General features: G+C 53.9%; 4 protein-coding genes across 4 annotated transcripts; 2 read left to right on the plus strand and 2 right to left on the minus strand.

The window, feature by feature from the left end:
- Positions 1 to 74: 74 nt before the first annotated feature.
- Positions 75 to 3,547, plus strand: W97_02802 (uncharacterized protein; the record flags this gene model as incomplete). The annotated part of the gene is made up of 3 exons (XM_007780701.1): positions 75 to 167; positions 219 to 2,667; positions 2,733 to 3,547. The coding sequence occupies 3 exons, from the start codon at positions 75 to 77 to the stop codon at positions 3,545 to 3,547; spliced, it is 3,357 nt and encodes a 1,118-aa protein (XP_007778891.1).
- A 1,179-nt stretch (positions 3,548 to 4,726) lies between these two features.
- Positions 4,727 to 6,281, plus strand: W97_02803 (uncharacterized protein; the record flags this gene model as incomplete). Its single annotated transcript, XM_007780702.1, has 2 exons — positions 4,727 to 5,032; positions 5,091 to 6,281. 2 exons carry the CDS (start codon positions 4,727 to 4,729, stop codon positions 6,279 to 6,281), a joined length of 1,497 nt encoding a protein of 498 aa, XP_007778892.1.
- A 2,004-nt stretch (positions 6,282 to 8,285) lies between these two features.
- On the minus strand, positions 8,286 to 9,200 carry W97_02804 (uncharacterized protein; the record flags this gene model as incomplete). The annotated part of the gene is made up of 3 exons (XM_007780703.1): positions 8,286 to 8,690; positions 8,746 to 8,832; positions 8,886 to 9,200. The coding sequence occupies 3 exons, from the start codon at positions 9,198 to 9,200 to the stop codon at positions 8,286 to 8,288; spliced, it is 807 nt and encodes a 268-aa protein (XP_007778893.1).
- Positions 9,201 to 11,841: 2,641 nt separating this feature from the next.
- W97_02805 (uncharacterized protein) lies at positions 11,842 to 13,532 on the minus strand (the record flags this gene model as incomplete). Its single annotated transcript, XM_007780704.1, has 2 exons — positions 11,842 to 13,469; positions 13,523 to 13,532. The coding sequence occupies 2 exons, from the start codon at positions 13,530 to 13,532 to the stop codon at positions 11,842 to 11,844; spliced, it is 1,638 nt and encodes a 545-aa protein (XP_007778894.1).
- Between the last annotated feature and the right edge of the window lie 1,269 nt (positions 13,533 to 14,801).

The following is a 14,801-nucleotide window of genomic DNA, read 5'->3' on the forward strand; positions in this document are numbered from 1 at the left end:
AATAGTAATGTTAATATTGCAATTGCGCCCTTCTCACAAACTCAACTTTCTCCAAAGCACTACCAGCAGCTCTGATGAGCGCAGAAATCCGGCCCAGCGTCTCCGCGTCTCCCCAGCAATATAGTCTTCCTGACCTTGGGCCAAACTCCTACACAGCGCACCGACTGGTATAAAAGCTCCAACGCCGCCTTTTTGTACCTGACTGACCGATAATCCAGCAACATGCCACCCCAGAACACCTCTACCTCACCACACGGCGATGCTTCATAGGGCCTATACCGGAAGGCTGGCTGAAGAGCCATCGACGCGAATGGTACAGGCACCACCTCCACATCAACTACTCCTCTCGCACCGCATCGTTCTCTGCCGCGCATGCCTCCCGCCAACGCCGCCTCACCGGCCTCGAAGGCCCAAGTGCATCAGCAGTCTACGGACGCAGCTTTCCACAGCCGCGGGAACTGCGAGAGGAGGAGACTCAGGACAGCTATGAAACGGCGAACGAGGATGCAGCGACACCACTGGCATCCGGAATCTCTGTTCCTCGAGCTTCGAACCCGGATAATCGGGTTTTGGAGGACGGCGTAGCATCAGGTCTCCCCAACAGCTCGACACAGCACGTGGAACGCCGTAAGGCATCGGGCTCGGGGTCCCAACCGGGTAGCAAGAGCCGATCGAAGTCTGCTAAGGGCCTAACAAGACCACGGAGAAAGTCCACGAGTGATTCATACGTAACAGCCAGGGAAAGCCTGCCAAGGGAGGTGAGCCCGACAAGGATGCAGGAGGACGACAATGGGCAACCCGATACGGCGATACAACCGACTCTGAGTGTTGACGAAGGTGATGCATCGGCTGCTGCATCTACACAGCCCAGAACATCCACAGCCGAAAACAGCTTTGGCACACCAAGCGGAGGTCCAGGCCTCCCCGCTGGCGCAAACCGCTCCACTTCGCTGCTCATTCCGAATGACGACCAAACTCTGAAGCCGACCAATGAGACACAGGATGAAACATCGGGAACCAAGAAACTCTTGTCTAAGATTACTCGAAGTCCAAAGACTTCAGATGCCAACGCAGACGCCACCGGTAACGATGCAGTGACAGCACCCTCCCCAGCTCAAGCTCGCGGGTTGGTACGGTTCAACGAGCCGGAGGGCACTGTCCGTGCCGAGTTGCAAGCAAAGGCGCGCTTAACCCAGATGAGAGCCCGACGGGCATCAGCAAAGATACGAGGAAGAAGCCAGATCAGGGATGGACAAATCATCAAGATGGAGAAGATGCTTGTCCGAATGGATACGACCATGACCCAGGTTCCAGATGACTACGATGAAAACGATAGCCAGAAGATCGAGTATCGAACCAACGAAAAATGGCGAGAATACATGGTTGTCTGTAGAGAGAGCGCGGACGAGGACGTTGAGTTCACGCTTCAGATGTACGACACTCGAGTCATTCCGGAAATCGAGCGGATCCGAAGTGACAAGAAGCGCTCCAAGCATGAGCTACCGCTCAGCCGTAGGCTGACGGGTGTTAATCTTTTCTCTTCACTGGACAAAACCATCGTCGTGTGGGTGCCTTGGCGGAAGGGCACAGCTATCTACATCATACAACCACACTCCGCTGCCAGCGCTGTGGAGTGGTATACCTTCCTGCGCAACATTCTCGGCTGGCATCGGGCCTCTGAACTCCAGGTTAATATACCCGATCTAAGCGTCAGTCTACGGCTGGACGACCCATTCGCACAGCTTGAAGCCTCGCGAGATATCGCCCAAGCCGCGGAAGGCAATGAGGAAGCCATTGAGAAGACGATGCGAGAAGAAGAGGCCGTGGCGGGCAACGTCATCAAGCGATCGATTGAGATGCTGGAAAAGTCCAAGGAGTGGCACGACATTATTGGAGCCTGGGCAAAGAACGAGCGCATTGGCTTGGTATGGAAGAGATACGACCGTCTCGAGTGGATACATGGTGCGAATGAGCGGAAGATGTACGGCACGATCGCCATGCAAAAGTCTCACGAGCTAGAACTCCGGCCGAAGTCACACTATCCCACCAAGACTCGTGATCACAAAGACCATGCCTTGATAGAGCCCCCTCCGGTCGAAGGCTTCCTGGTACGGTTGACTTCCCAGAAAGGCGACTCTCAGCGCATGGGTAGGCTTTTCTTCAAGCGGCTGTATTTCTCAACTCACAACCAATACCTGGTCTTCTCAAAGCCGGGGAAGGCTACGCCACCGCCAGCGCCAGATATGCCAATGACGGAGAACTCGCAAGTACCTACCGCGCATCAGATCTCTGAGGGGATCCCTATCATCTACGCCGTCAACCCATACCCGGTTGAAGATGGGCAGATCTCCTGGCTGAAAGGAGGTCACTCGGAATCTCTCAAAGATCAGAGACACCACGACCAGGATGCGTATGATGAGGCACAGCGCAAGGCCGAGATCCTTCTCAACTGCGACGGCTACGTCAATCTGTGTAACATCGTCAAGGTTCGGCACGTTTTCCGCGGCGCAACACCCGCTGATCGCAATGTGGACGAAGGCGATGAAGTCGACTTCGACGCTGAAGTGCCGGATAGCAACCGCGATGACGGCACAGTCAAAGAGTTTGACGATCATCGCACCTTCGAGTTGGTCATGCGCAATGGCCTCGTCATTCGACTTCAGGCAAGTTGATCTCTTCCCATTTCTATCATCGATGATATAGCTGACTGTCAAAACAGGCCTACGACGAAGAGACTAAGAAGGAATGGAAGAAGCGCCTGCGTGACCTAATCAAATACTGGAAACACCGCACAGCCGCCGACATCCAACTCTTCAAGTCTACGCGGCGCCGCAACCTCGAAGACCTCGGCATCGACGAAGAAACTGAAGCCCACGTCGGCCAGTTCGCACGCAAATGGGAAGTCACCAAGTCCCACGCCTCCCCCGAGCTCTACCACATGTGCGGCATCTCCTGCTGCCGCACCATCCACATGTCCGGGATTCTATATCGCAAGCCCCGACGCCATAGCACCTTCACACGGTGCTCCGTCATCCTGTCATCTGGCCGCTTGCTTATCTTTCAGGACTCCCTCCGCACGGCGACGGGGAAGGAGATATTGCATATCCACCACGAGCGCATCGCGTCGCTCGACCTGACGGACTGCTACCTCTACTCCGGCCTCTTGACCGAGAACGACTTGCTCTACCAGAACAGGACCTTCGACAGCAACAAGCCGGGCCATACGGCTCTGCCGCGCATCTATCTCGAAGACGGCTGGACCAGCACAGACGAGGACGTCATGACGTGCTTCGTCGTGTGGCACGGCCGGCGGCGGAGCTTATTCCGCCGCGGCGACGCGAGCGGGAGTGGGAGCGAGGGCGTCGAGGGCGAGGGCAGGAGAAGCGGGTTCAGGTTCGTGAGCTCGTTAGGGGTGCCGGGCAGGAGTATCGTGTTTAAGGCACGGAGTCGCGCGGAGAGGGATCATTGGGTGCTGGCGATTAGGACGGAGATTGAGCGGCTGCAGCAGGCGGAGGAGGTGAGGATTACGCATGGTGGGGAGAAGTGAGGGGTTCGGGGCGTGGTGCGCTGAGGCGTCTGGGGCGCGGCATCAGTCTGAGCGTGGTGACTTCATTGAGAGGCCGTTGTCCTCGTCTGGGCTTCTGTAGCTTCGAATTACATTAATATGTCCTATCCTAGTTAATTAAATGCCTATCTTTCGATGCTGAGTCTAGAAGATGGCGCATATTTCATGTCTCAATGCCTGCTGTCGGCGAGCTTCTGCTGTCGCAAATGATGAACTGACATGACGGAACTGCTGATCACAGACTTTACAAGCAGCGTGCGCGATACAAGCGCCTACAAGTTTGTGATACACTGCGCATCGGCGTGCTCCTGGGGCAAGCGGATTGTGTAGATGTAAAACGAAAGGGACATCATCAGCAGCATAAATACAGCGGGTTCCTGTAATGCCACGCCATGGCTGCTCGCGATAGTTCTTCATAAGTCTAGTATATCGTTATAATTCCGGATCTATAAATTCGCATAAGTTTGAGCTCGCCTTAAGGAAGGCCTGACTGTATACCAAAGCACGAGAAAAATATCGAGCCAATATGACACATGGTAGTAACGGCACAATCGCTTGTAATTCGCCAGTATATTGGGTGCAATCTTCATCTAGAAATTGTGCAGAGTCTGCAAGACACTGGCGGTGTATAGATATGACACGATCGGTCCGGACCGCGTGTTGGAGATGCCACTGCTGGAAATCGAAACAGATTAGCCTGAACGCCAGAGCTATAGACTCAACCCCAGCATAACTCCGCTCTAAGGACAACGTATAGGAGATTAAGCGGATTGGAAGAGAACGACAAAGGAGTTACTACGCGGACAATGCCGCCCTTGGTTGTTCCTGAACAATTGAGCCACGTGATCCATTGCTACGGTTTCTTTCAATGTCCAAGGACAGGGTAATGGCCATTCACGTACTCGGTAGCCGGTGTCAGCCGTTAACCTTCACCGCGGCTGTCGTGTCCATCTGATAGTCCTTGAGGTCCGAGCTTGGTTGTCCTTAAACTCTTCTCTTCTACAATCTCAACTCTGCCACACAGCAACCACTTTACACCCCACGTGCCTTCCCAGCTTTTTGCTACCTTCAGCAATACGATATCTCAATATCCATTGCGCCTGTATCAATCCGATTAGCCATCTCCAGCCGACGGAAGAATCTTCCATTCAGACGCGCAATATGGACAGGATCCGCGAAGCGATGAGCATGCTTTCCAGCGAGCCAGCCGAAAGCCTGGCAGCCAGACACCAAGACGTCGAAGAACGGTTCATGGCACGCGCATGGCCAGCGCAGCCAGCCGAGAGGAACAAGAGGTTTCCAGTCGCCTTCCACATAGCTGATCCAAGCTACGAAGGGAGAAACATCTTCGCCTTCCCGGCATCGTACGTGCCCACCATCATTGAGAAGCCGGGCTATAGGGGCCTCTGGGTCACCGATGAAGAGGGCAAGATGATGTGCCTCGACGCCGAATCGCGGATCACGAGGGTGATATCGTGCGTCAACTGCCACAAAGCTGGCCGGACGATATGCGACTGCGCTGAAGATATGTCGGGTTGCGGTCATTGCGCCTCGGAGGGGATTCTGTGCGTACCAACGGATGATGCAGATGCCATTGCACGCCTGGGAATGGTACGACGGTGATGAGATCTGCACTCGTCTCGCGGAAGCCCCAGAAGCGACTCTAGAAGCGACTCCCTACAAGGTCTCGGCTGAAGAAGAGGACCATACCACTCACGACCCACAACCTGCAACACCGCGACAGCGGCCCAGGAGAAAGGCTGCAGAGAAGCAGGCCTTGTCGGCCAAGACGAAGGAGCAAGGAGTCGTTGACGAAGATGAGGAAGAACAGAATGGCGATGCAGAGTCGGGCTCGGAATATGGAGGGTGGAGCAGTGGTACGAATGGCAGTGGCTATAAAGATGAGCAAGGCCTTCGTTCATCTACGGCAAAGAAACTCGGAGCTTCGAAGAGATCGCCATCAAAAAGGACGAAACAAGCGACACGCGGAACCCCACTGAAACGCGCTAGGAGCGAGGTCAACGACGAAGATGAGGAAGATGAAGAGGAAGAGGCCAGCCCCACCAAAAAACGCCGGGGACCGGGTGGCCGTGGCTACGACGTCCTTACCGCCGCCGGAGCTTGGGGCCAAGGACTGGCAATAGCCCCTGTCGACATGAGCCTAGTCGAGATCTGCACTTTCCATCCGCACGCCTACAAGCTCTTGGACTGTGCAGGCCGCTTCCAACGTAACCAGGTGACACCGACTGCCGTCGCCAAAGCCATCAACCAGTCTCGAGGCCTGAGTGGAGACAACCAGGTCTATGCGAATACAATCTTGAAGATGATTGAGGCCAGAATGAGGGAAAAACACGGCGCACAGTGGAAACAGTGGAGCAGTACCCAAGAGCCGACGAGCTTCAACTACAACGTTGGCCACTTTCAACCAAATCCGGACCTGGCCCAGATCCCGCTCGCTGATCTCGGCAGAGGTGTCACGAAGTTCCCCTCAGGTCGGGATGCGTGGGTCATCACGCCTTGCGTTCTCTATGCTCAGGCTCATCCGGAGGAGAATCTGATGTACCCGGACGACGTACCCCAGTTGGCGCAGCGTCTACCCAATATCTCCGGTCCTCACACGGGTGTGAATGAGGATGATGACGCCGTGACACGGATGGGAGTCCGAAGGTATGGCCAGAAAGCCAGGCTGAGACAACAACAGGCCTCAACCAACTGATATGCGGCTGCCGCTCCGCGCTAGAGCCTCCGTTTCCCAAGGTGGCAAAAAGGTTGGGTATGCTCGAGGCACGAGAAGGATCTGTATCCTTGCTTTCACAGCTGACTGATTCTTGAGCGATGAGTTGTGTTTCCTTGGCGTTTAGGGATGGCTGCGTCTGTGTCTCTTCCGCTGGCATTGTCTGACACCTTTGATTACTTGTGCAGTACGAAGTATAAGTAAAGCGTCCAAAGGGCAGGCGAGTCTTCTGGTTGTATGCGGATGCTGGGGGCGACTCCGAATCAGAAGCTTCCGCCGGTATTGAGAGTCGCATGAAGTCACCGCTTACCGAGAAGAGGTCGAGAGATACCCAAAACTTCAGGGATAACGGCGCGTTGAAAAGGTGTTGACCTCTTGCTTTGATGCCAGCATACCCAGTAGGAAATACTCATACGTGCTCAAATTCTATCTTCGAAAGGTGACTTGCTTGTACCCATGGTGTTCCTCCTTTCGACCATGGTGATATATGTGACCCTGTTGGGTATCCGGCAGCCGTATTCCCGAGGCTCGTACCATGAGCTGGTGAGTCGAGAAGGCATCTACCGTTAGTGGAAACGTGCTTGACGGGTAGTTGTGAACGGCATAGTGTTGCAAACCCCTAGTCATAAGCACGCCGACCCTGCCGTGTATCGCGTTGGAAACGCTAGAGAGGGGTCTTACCGATCTAAATAGCACTTTAGCAGCCTAGTCAAAATTCCCCGGCTTAGATAGTCCGAACTTGTATTGATGTGGGATTTCTAAACGTTTGCAACATCGCACCGTCTACAGCTTCCGTCAAACACGTCAACGCTGGTGAGGTGTTTGCTCTAGAATAAACGAGTTTTAAAGCTGGAGTTCAAGAAACAGCGAGAGAGCTCTTCGCCTGGATTTGCATCTGCGGTTAGTACCTATTGCTCCCGGAGAGTTGGAACCGTGCGATCACGATCTGAGGAAGCTCTCAATGGAGTTATGATAGGCTGGACCGGACTGCAGCAGGCGCCCGTGTTTAGCATGGCTTCAGGAGCGTCCGCCGTACACAAGATACGTTTCGTTCTGTAGTGGAGAGGCGCAGGGATGACTCCTTTTCTGTTGAAGGGAGCACTGGGTTCATGCGATGTTGGCTGCCTTCTTTATTCGGGTTGTCAAAACGGACCAGAAGGTAGTTTTCTCGGTTGCCTGCGCGCAAGGCTTTGTATGTCGCTATCCTTTCGTAGTGGCTTCAGCCTCTTCGTAGAACAAGCGTAACGATGATATGGTTTTCGCATCAGGCTTGCTGCTGAGCTTTCATAGGATTCCCATAATGTGCATGTGGTCGTGGTTGGAGTCTTACTCGTTCTGAGAGGCGTGCCAAGGGTCAGGGACGTCGTACGGAGCTCTCCGAGTGGCTGATCAACGTCAACCGTCAAACCTCACGACACCGCAAGAGAATTGCATGAAGCGAACACCAGAAAGCTGTCAATTGACTAGGAAAAGCTATCAAAAAGGCGAAGAGAGCAACCACGACTATGCCGACGCCATTCAAGCCTCTAGAAGCCTAGGTAGGACCTCAGGTCCCGCGGCCGACCACAACCTCTCCATACCAAACGACATATAAAGCGACGACGGGAACTCCGGCAGACGACCATAGCTAATCTGCTTAAAGCAAAGGAGTAGCGGTGTCGCTGTGTATACGCTTCTTCAACACCTTGGTTGCATAAGACCGGCGAATATACAGCCAACCACGAAAGAACTAACGCAAAAGCTACGAATACAAGAGACAACAGCTCAAAGGCCGGGGCGCACGCTCCTGACTACACGCGGCCTGAGCAAGGCGCACGAAACGGTTCGAGTGCCGAAGAACATAATGCGAGCAAACAAAATGGAATTGAGAAGACAACTGCAATGCGTATAGGCTGTAGGGGATGGGTTGTAAGCCTAGATGGTACACGGTAACAACTGAGGTGGCGTAAGGAGCTCGGATAATACACTTGCAGCATCTGGCTATCATCACATGGTTCTGTGACCGGGGTTTAATCTCCATCGTGCCAGCGCATCGCCATCTGGGTTGGCCCCTGGTGCCGGGGCAGGCGACCGCCATTCCGGGTGCGCCTGGAGCAGCGCAGGTATATCCGACAGGCGAAGGTCGAGCCCGGCATTCGACTGCTGATGGTTCAAGCAACGCCAGAATTCGCCCTGTTCAGCCGCCGGCGGATGGTGGACCACGTTCTGAACAACGTCTGCGAGGCGGTAATCTGTCAGACTGTTCATGGAAAGTCTCGTGGGCAAGACGTTCCAGCTGGCCGTGTTGAAACCAGCCTTTCTGGCCCGAACCGGGCGTGCCCTCTTAGCTCGATGCCACAACGCCGTCCTGTAATTGGTGACACGAGACTTTGGAAGTCCGCGGCACCACAACTGCGAGCATCTTAGTGAGGTTCATTTGAGCTGATCCACACAGTCGCTGTCTTACTACGTATTTGGACATTTCTACCTGTTCCCAACCTGCATCTACGAACCGCATGAGACACTCCGGCCAGTTTAGCCACTCGGGGAAGTACTGTGTACGGTACTTAGTAACAGGTTTAAGGAGAAGGGGCCATCTATACCTACCGTCAGGATCTCAATTGCCGTCATGTAGCACTGCGGCGGGGCTACCCAGCGGTCTGGAGAACCTGGGACGGTATTCACGACTCCCTTGGCTGTGGCTACGGGCAGCAGATTCGTCAAGATCGGGATTGACCGTCCGGCGACGGTAGGAGCGGCAACAAAGCCAGCAGCCACGAGAGCTTGAGACTGAGCCGCTTGTGCTTGGACTGGACCCTGAAGCGGAGCGGCCTGGTCTTGCGCATCTTGCGCAGCATCCTGTGCTGCACTCGACGCATGCCATCCCAACGGACGCGGTACAGGACTGGTCCAATCTCCCATCGGCAGGTTGTGAGTCCTCCGGAAGCCAATCCAAGCGTCTACGAAGTCGGCGAATTCCGTGCTGTCGTCGTCGAGGTATACAATGAGTCCGACACAGTGCAGACCCAATGTTTGACATGACAAGCAAGGAAATGTGTGCGCGCAATGGCGCTCATGACTCTCGCAGGTCATGCAATGCTCAATTCTGAGGCCCCACGGCCCGTCGTTGCGTATCCTTCATCGGTTGGCATCGGCCGTCTGGACAATCGGGCTGAATGGCAGAGAATCTTCGTCATTTTCATTGTCAAAGCTTTGGTGGAATTCAACGGACGCTGGTGATTGTCCAGGAACTGGCATCCTGCAGCGCTGGCTGTCAGCTGCAGTTTTACCCGGACATGACAGAACTTACACCTGGTGTGGCTGCATAATGTGGCCGCGGATGTGTTGCAGGAGAAGGTCTGTTGTGGCAGTCCAATCTAATGGCATTCGAGTGTCAATCAGTACCTCTACCGAGACGAAATGGAGGTTGAAAACTCTTACGCATCTCCGAAATGTCAAGGACGTAGTCCAGCTCGACCAATGGGTATCGGATACCCATCGCGGCAAGGGTGTCTCGAGCTGGCGGAATAGCCATCCTGGAAGGAAGACGTAAGGAGGTTCTACTTCTCTACGAAGTCGCCATCCTGTCAGCCAGTCTTAACTTTCCGACAGTTGAAAAGTGCTATTCGGTATCGCACGAGGGCTTGGGTACTCACGATTCGTCTGAACGATACGGTTGGTTGACAACTGTTGGAGTCGCTTTGACTATAGGATTGCGCAAGTGTTTGTTGTCTATTTATGGGGTAACCTTGCAATAGGAAACTGCGGCGATCGGGCGAGAAGAAGCAAAGAATTCGAAGGAACCACGAGATGTGCTGTAATCGCGTGAGGGCAGAGTATTAAAAGTTGGTTGCACTGTGCGTCAGAATCGGGGTCTACAGGTTGTCCCTCGCCTGCTCGAGCGTCGAGTTCGAGTCGTAAGTGAAATGAGTGGCCGATATTTTGGCCGAACACTTCTTTCAGGTCGGGGCAGATTGCAGGAGGCGCTGTCGAGTTCAAGGACAATGTTCTGCAGCAAACTCAGAATCTTGGCTCTTTCAATGCCCGTGGTTATGGACGATGTTCCATTCAATCACAACTTCGTTTGATTTCCAAGCCTCTGAGTAGCCTGCGGACGTTCTTCCATGCTATCCCACGTCGTCTTATGTACCAGATACCGGCAGAGAGCAATCAGCAAGCAGAAATGAGAGTCCCTCTACACCGGAGCACATGCCATCTCGCTTGTTAGTTCATAACAATGCATTGTAAACCACCGCTAAATCCCACGACAAAGCGCAGCGCTGGTACAAAGCATGCATGGTACGCTTCGACACGCCCAAACAATCTCGGAATAGCATGCAGTATTAGGTTTACTAACAGCGCCGTCAAGAGATTAGTATGGCCGAGCCGCTCCTCAGGAAGCTCTTACAGACATACAACAACCGATATTCCATCACGAGACGGTAGACTACTGTTTACCTATTCGCGCACACCTTACTACAAGTCCGGCTCATGCGAGACCAGCAGCCCTTTGTCCCTCCGGTCGATAGTTGCTGTCGACACGTCAAGCGGCCGATACCGTCATTCTTCCACCGCCCACGAGTAGCTGGCACATCGCCTCCGACATTTCTGTGCACTGACGGGCAAAGCCACCAGATTTTTAAAGACATCAGCGCAGCACGGATTCAATGGACTGAACAAACAGTGAATGTCGGCTGCAGCAAGTCGTCAAGCTCAGAAGTAAAGACGTAGGTCACACGCCCGCACATATTTTCCGTCAGGTATACTGGTGTTCTACGCTTGGCCTTTGCCTTTTACTGATCATACGGTACGGGCTACGCAGACGACGAAATCTTCTCAAAGGTCCGAAGACATAGACCGGATCTTCGTACCGCAAGTAAAGACGGACAGCCAACGTACGTACAATTACCGGAATCGTTACGTGGGCACTATAACAGGACACATGTCATCCCCAGCATCAAACACCCCGTCATTATGGGGTGTGCGAATTCAGACCAAGACGACCCCGTGTAGTCCTGAGGCGAGGCGAGGCGACAAAGTCCTCCACAGATCTTCAGACTGACGGGACCATGACCCTATCAAAACGGCTTCACGACCGTGCCGAGACTGGTGATAGCCACTGCCTGCCACTCCGGAGCCACCGAACAAGCCTAGCCACTTCTGTCAATGCCCGGTCCACTCCCATATGCCTCACAGTCTATAGCCACGGTCACCCGCTTTGTCAACCCACAGAAGCTCAAGCGACGGCGATTGACATTATTGGACATATCGAGCTGAAAAGCGCAATGCACCCCGACATGCCTTCCTAAGCACCGCTTGAGTACACAGAGTCCACTTCCATCGGAGAACCCCTTTTCAAGTCCAACGCCAAAATTTGGACGGAGGAAAAGCTTCAGCCTGACAACCTCACTCCATCCAACTTATGGAACCCTCGCACACCTTCGTCCTTGATTGTGAGGTTGCGGAACGGCGACAGCGATCCTCCTGGCGGGAGTGTAATCCGAGGGAAACTTCAGATGTCCTCGCATTGTGTGCCAGAACTAATATTACATCGACGCAAGGTTCATATGATAGTAACTACGGTCCGCGGCAGCCTTTCGAACCTGGACGCGAGACAGCCATTAGAATCCCGGAATATGCCTACACGCCTGAAAGTCCGCTCATCCACCTTGTCGAGGACGAGCCCATATGTCGCAGTATCTCCTCTACGCCGGCATCCGATAGGCAGGCTCCATATGTCTGGCGATCGATCCTGATCTTCCACGTGTTCGTCGAAATATACTATTGCGCACCGCCCCGGCGACGATTCTGGGCTGTCGCTGAGGTCGTGTGAGTTCATGAGGTTGTGACGATATTCTCTGCCTGGGATGCGTGACCAGCTTGCTCGGGCAAGCTTGCCCTTGAGGCGAAGCTCCGCGCCAGTTACCAGGCTGGACTTGTGATGGTTATCGTAAGTGACACAGACGTCGATGACATCGGCCAGAAAGGCGTATCTTGCGCTCATAGAACAGAAGGCGTAGGTAACTCTACTATTTGTCGAAGCCCACGACCAAGATGGAGCGCGGTACGTGTCTGGTCGGGATGCGGGTTCAGAGGTGCACCAAAGCAACTCGCACGGCAGCCATATGCGCCAGAGGCCCGCGAGATACTCCCCAAGATACCTTCGGAAGATAGAGACGATACCAGACAAAGCCACGAATTTGTCGTCAGGCTTCGTCAGGTTCATAGCCGTGTACGCTCCAACCACACTAGCCCAGTGGCTGAAAGCTTCATTGGCGTGTATCGTAGGGACAGCGAAGCTGTGTCCAGCAAGAAAACTGGCGGTTAGGGTCTCTTCGATTAATGAGGCACTCAATACGTGTTCTCCGGTCTTCGAGGAATAGCGCAGAAACCTCGATGCGGGATGCCCGTTCGACCAGGACGAGTCTGATCTCCCTTCAAGTAAGATCTCCGAAGCGTGCAACTCCTGGCAGTCCCAGAACAGCTGAGCCTTACCGCAATTTAGCGTTCGCGGTGCGAGGAGCAGCTCTTGCAGTACCCATCCTCTGCTGTATAGCGTATGGCTGGAGAAGAGATTTGTTTGATTGGCGAGATACTTTGGAGACCTTCGGGATGTTCCACGCACCGGGATTTTTACCGGTACAATCCAGCGAGGGTTTCGAGGATATAAACATCCTTCGGTGCCATTACTAGCATCAGCAGCAGCTATATTACAGGCGGAATTCCTGTACACAGCTTCCATCCGGGCGGCCTCCCTTTCCCAGTCCTCTCGCGAGTCTTGGACTATGCACAAGGAATCGATCCAAATGTAAGTCAAATCGAGATGCCTTGCAATCCGGACTGCATCTTGAAAAGTCTTCGGCAAAGATCTCAGCGGGATATCCTTGCGGAGCGCGTCCAAGTTGCATGTCAGCAGCTGTAGTGGTTTGGTGGTTCCCCAGCAATGGCTCAACGTTGCGTACGGATGGCCAGGTTCTAGGTCCTCGGGACAGTGTAGCTTCATCTGCGAATTGCCGCTTTCGTCCTCGTCTCCTAAGAAAAGGAGCCTAGTGGGATAAGATGGGGCTTCTCGGGCTGCAGCGCATCTATTGTGTTTCTGGATACATTCATTAAGCCACCTCGCTGCCAGCTCCAGGGTCTGTATCGAGCCTGTATGATCGCTGAGGCCATGCTCAATCACGCTGTTTATGTCTACATGAAGTCAGCGCGGATTCCCATAAGCGAATCGGGTGACGATCGCTCACCGTCTGCCATGACGAACCAGAACTCCTCTGGCGTGTCTAGCTTTGGTTCTCTCTCGAGTGAAATTGATAGGACTTCATCGCCACACTTTATTGCGTAAGTGGTGGATCCCATTTGAGCGTTCACACCTGGGGGCAACCCTTGCGCAATGCTCTTCCAGTACATCCAGACCGTAGAGCATACTCTACAGCCTGCTTCGGGAGAATGTCGAAAGCTTGCAACTTTCGGGTGATGAGGGCGCGACGGAGAATGATCTTCAGAGTCAGGACCGTCGAAGTCATAACCGTCGATCTCTCTGAACATCTTCAAGCAGACGCTACAAAACATATCGGACATTTCTCCATACATAACCTCGTGCCATCGGTCGTAGCCCTCCCCCAGTGGTACATCTAAAACAGAAGATGATCTTTGCAACAAATCCTCAGACTCAGAGTCCTCGTCAGACTCACTAGGGCACTCTATTTTTCCATCCCGCGAGCCGGTGTTCTCTGCCATCTGACTCAGGATAACTCTTATGGCTCTTAAGTACGGGCTTGGATCGTGGGCAGTGGGCAGAGGCGGGTGTTTAGTTGTTTCTCAAGCGGCTGCCACGAAGCTATACGCCTGGTTCAAGCGTCCGACAAATTCCTACTACGCGCAGATTCATGAAGATCTTCTCAGGCTGTCACGTATATGGTAGGACGCAGAAGCAACAGTAAGATTAGATGGAATACAAAGTACTGCCGCAGCGAGGAGGCCCGAATGGTGTCCTTGCCCTTATCAACACCAAACATAGCCACAATGCAAGGAAGTTCAGTACGCAGTGAGCCGGCTTAGGTGGAGGTCATGGGCGGCCCAAGAGAAAGCGGAGATGTGATTGAGTGAACTGATATTGCGTGGTAGAGTGTCGCTATGGGTACCGTGAGGGGGCGAAGCGGCAGCGGTGAAGTTAGGTATGTAAAGAGTATGGACGGACGGCCAGCTGTGCCACAGGGCGGTGCACAGCCCTGCGGTCGAATGATGCCCCGCCGTGGGGTCACGATCAGCAGCGCGACGGGTAAAGGGTACGAAGAGTGCTCCGCCGCAACCACTGTTCACCTCCTCCAGCCATCGGTGTGGCCGTTGCCTAGAGTAACTATTCCTCGTGTTGTCGTGGCCTCGATATAACGACCGCCCTCGTACCTTACGGTCTCGAAATCCCACTCGCGCTTTCCTCAACACCTGCGACAGTTCATCCGAAACCGTTGGACTCTCTCAACCTCCCCGCTTGTTGTTGGACTCCGCAATACCTTCGTTCGCAGC

The sequence above is a fragment of the Coniosporium apollinis genome (assembly GCF_000281105.1).
Source record: "Coniosporium apollinis CBS 100218 chromosome Unknown supercont1.11, whole genome shotgun sequence".
In the NCBI taxonomy this organism is placed as follows: Eukaryota; Fungi; Ascomycota; class Dothideomycetes; genus Coniosporium; species Coniosporium apollinis.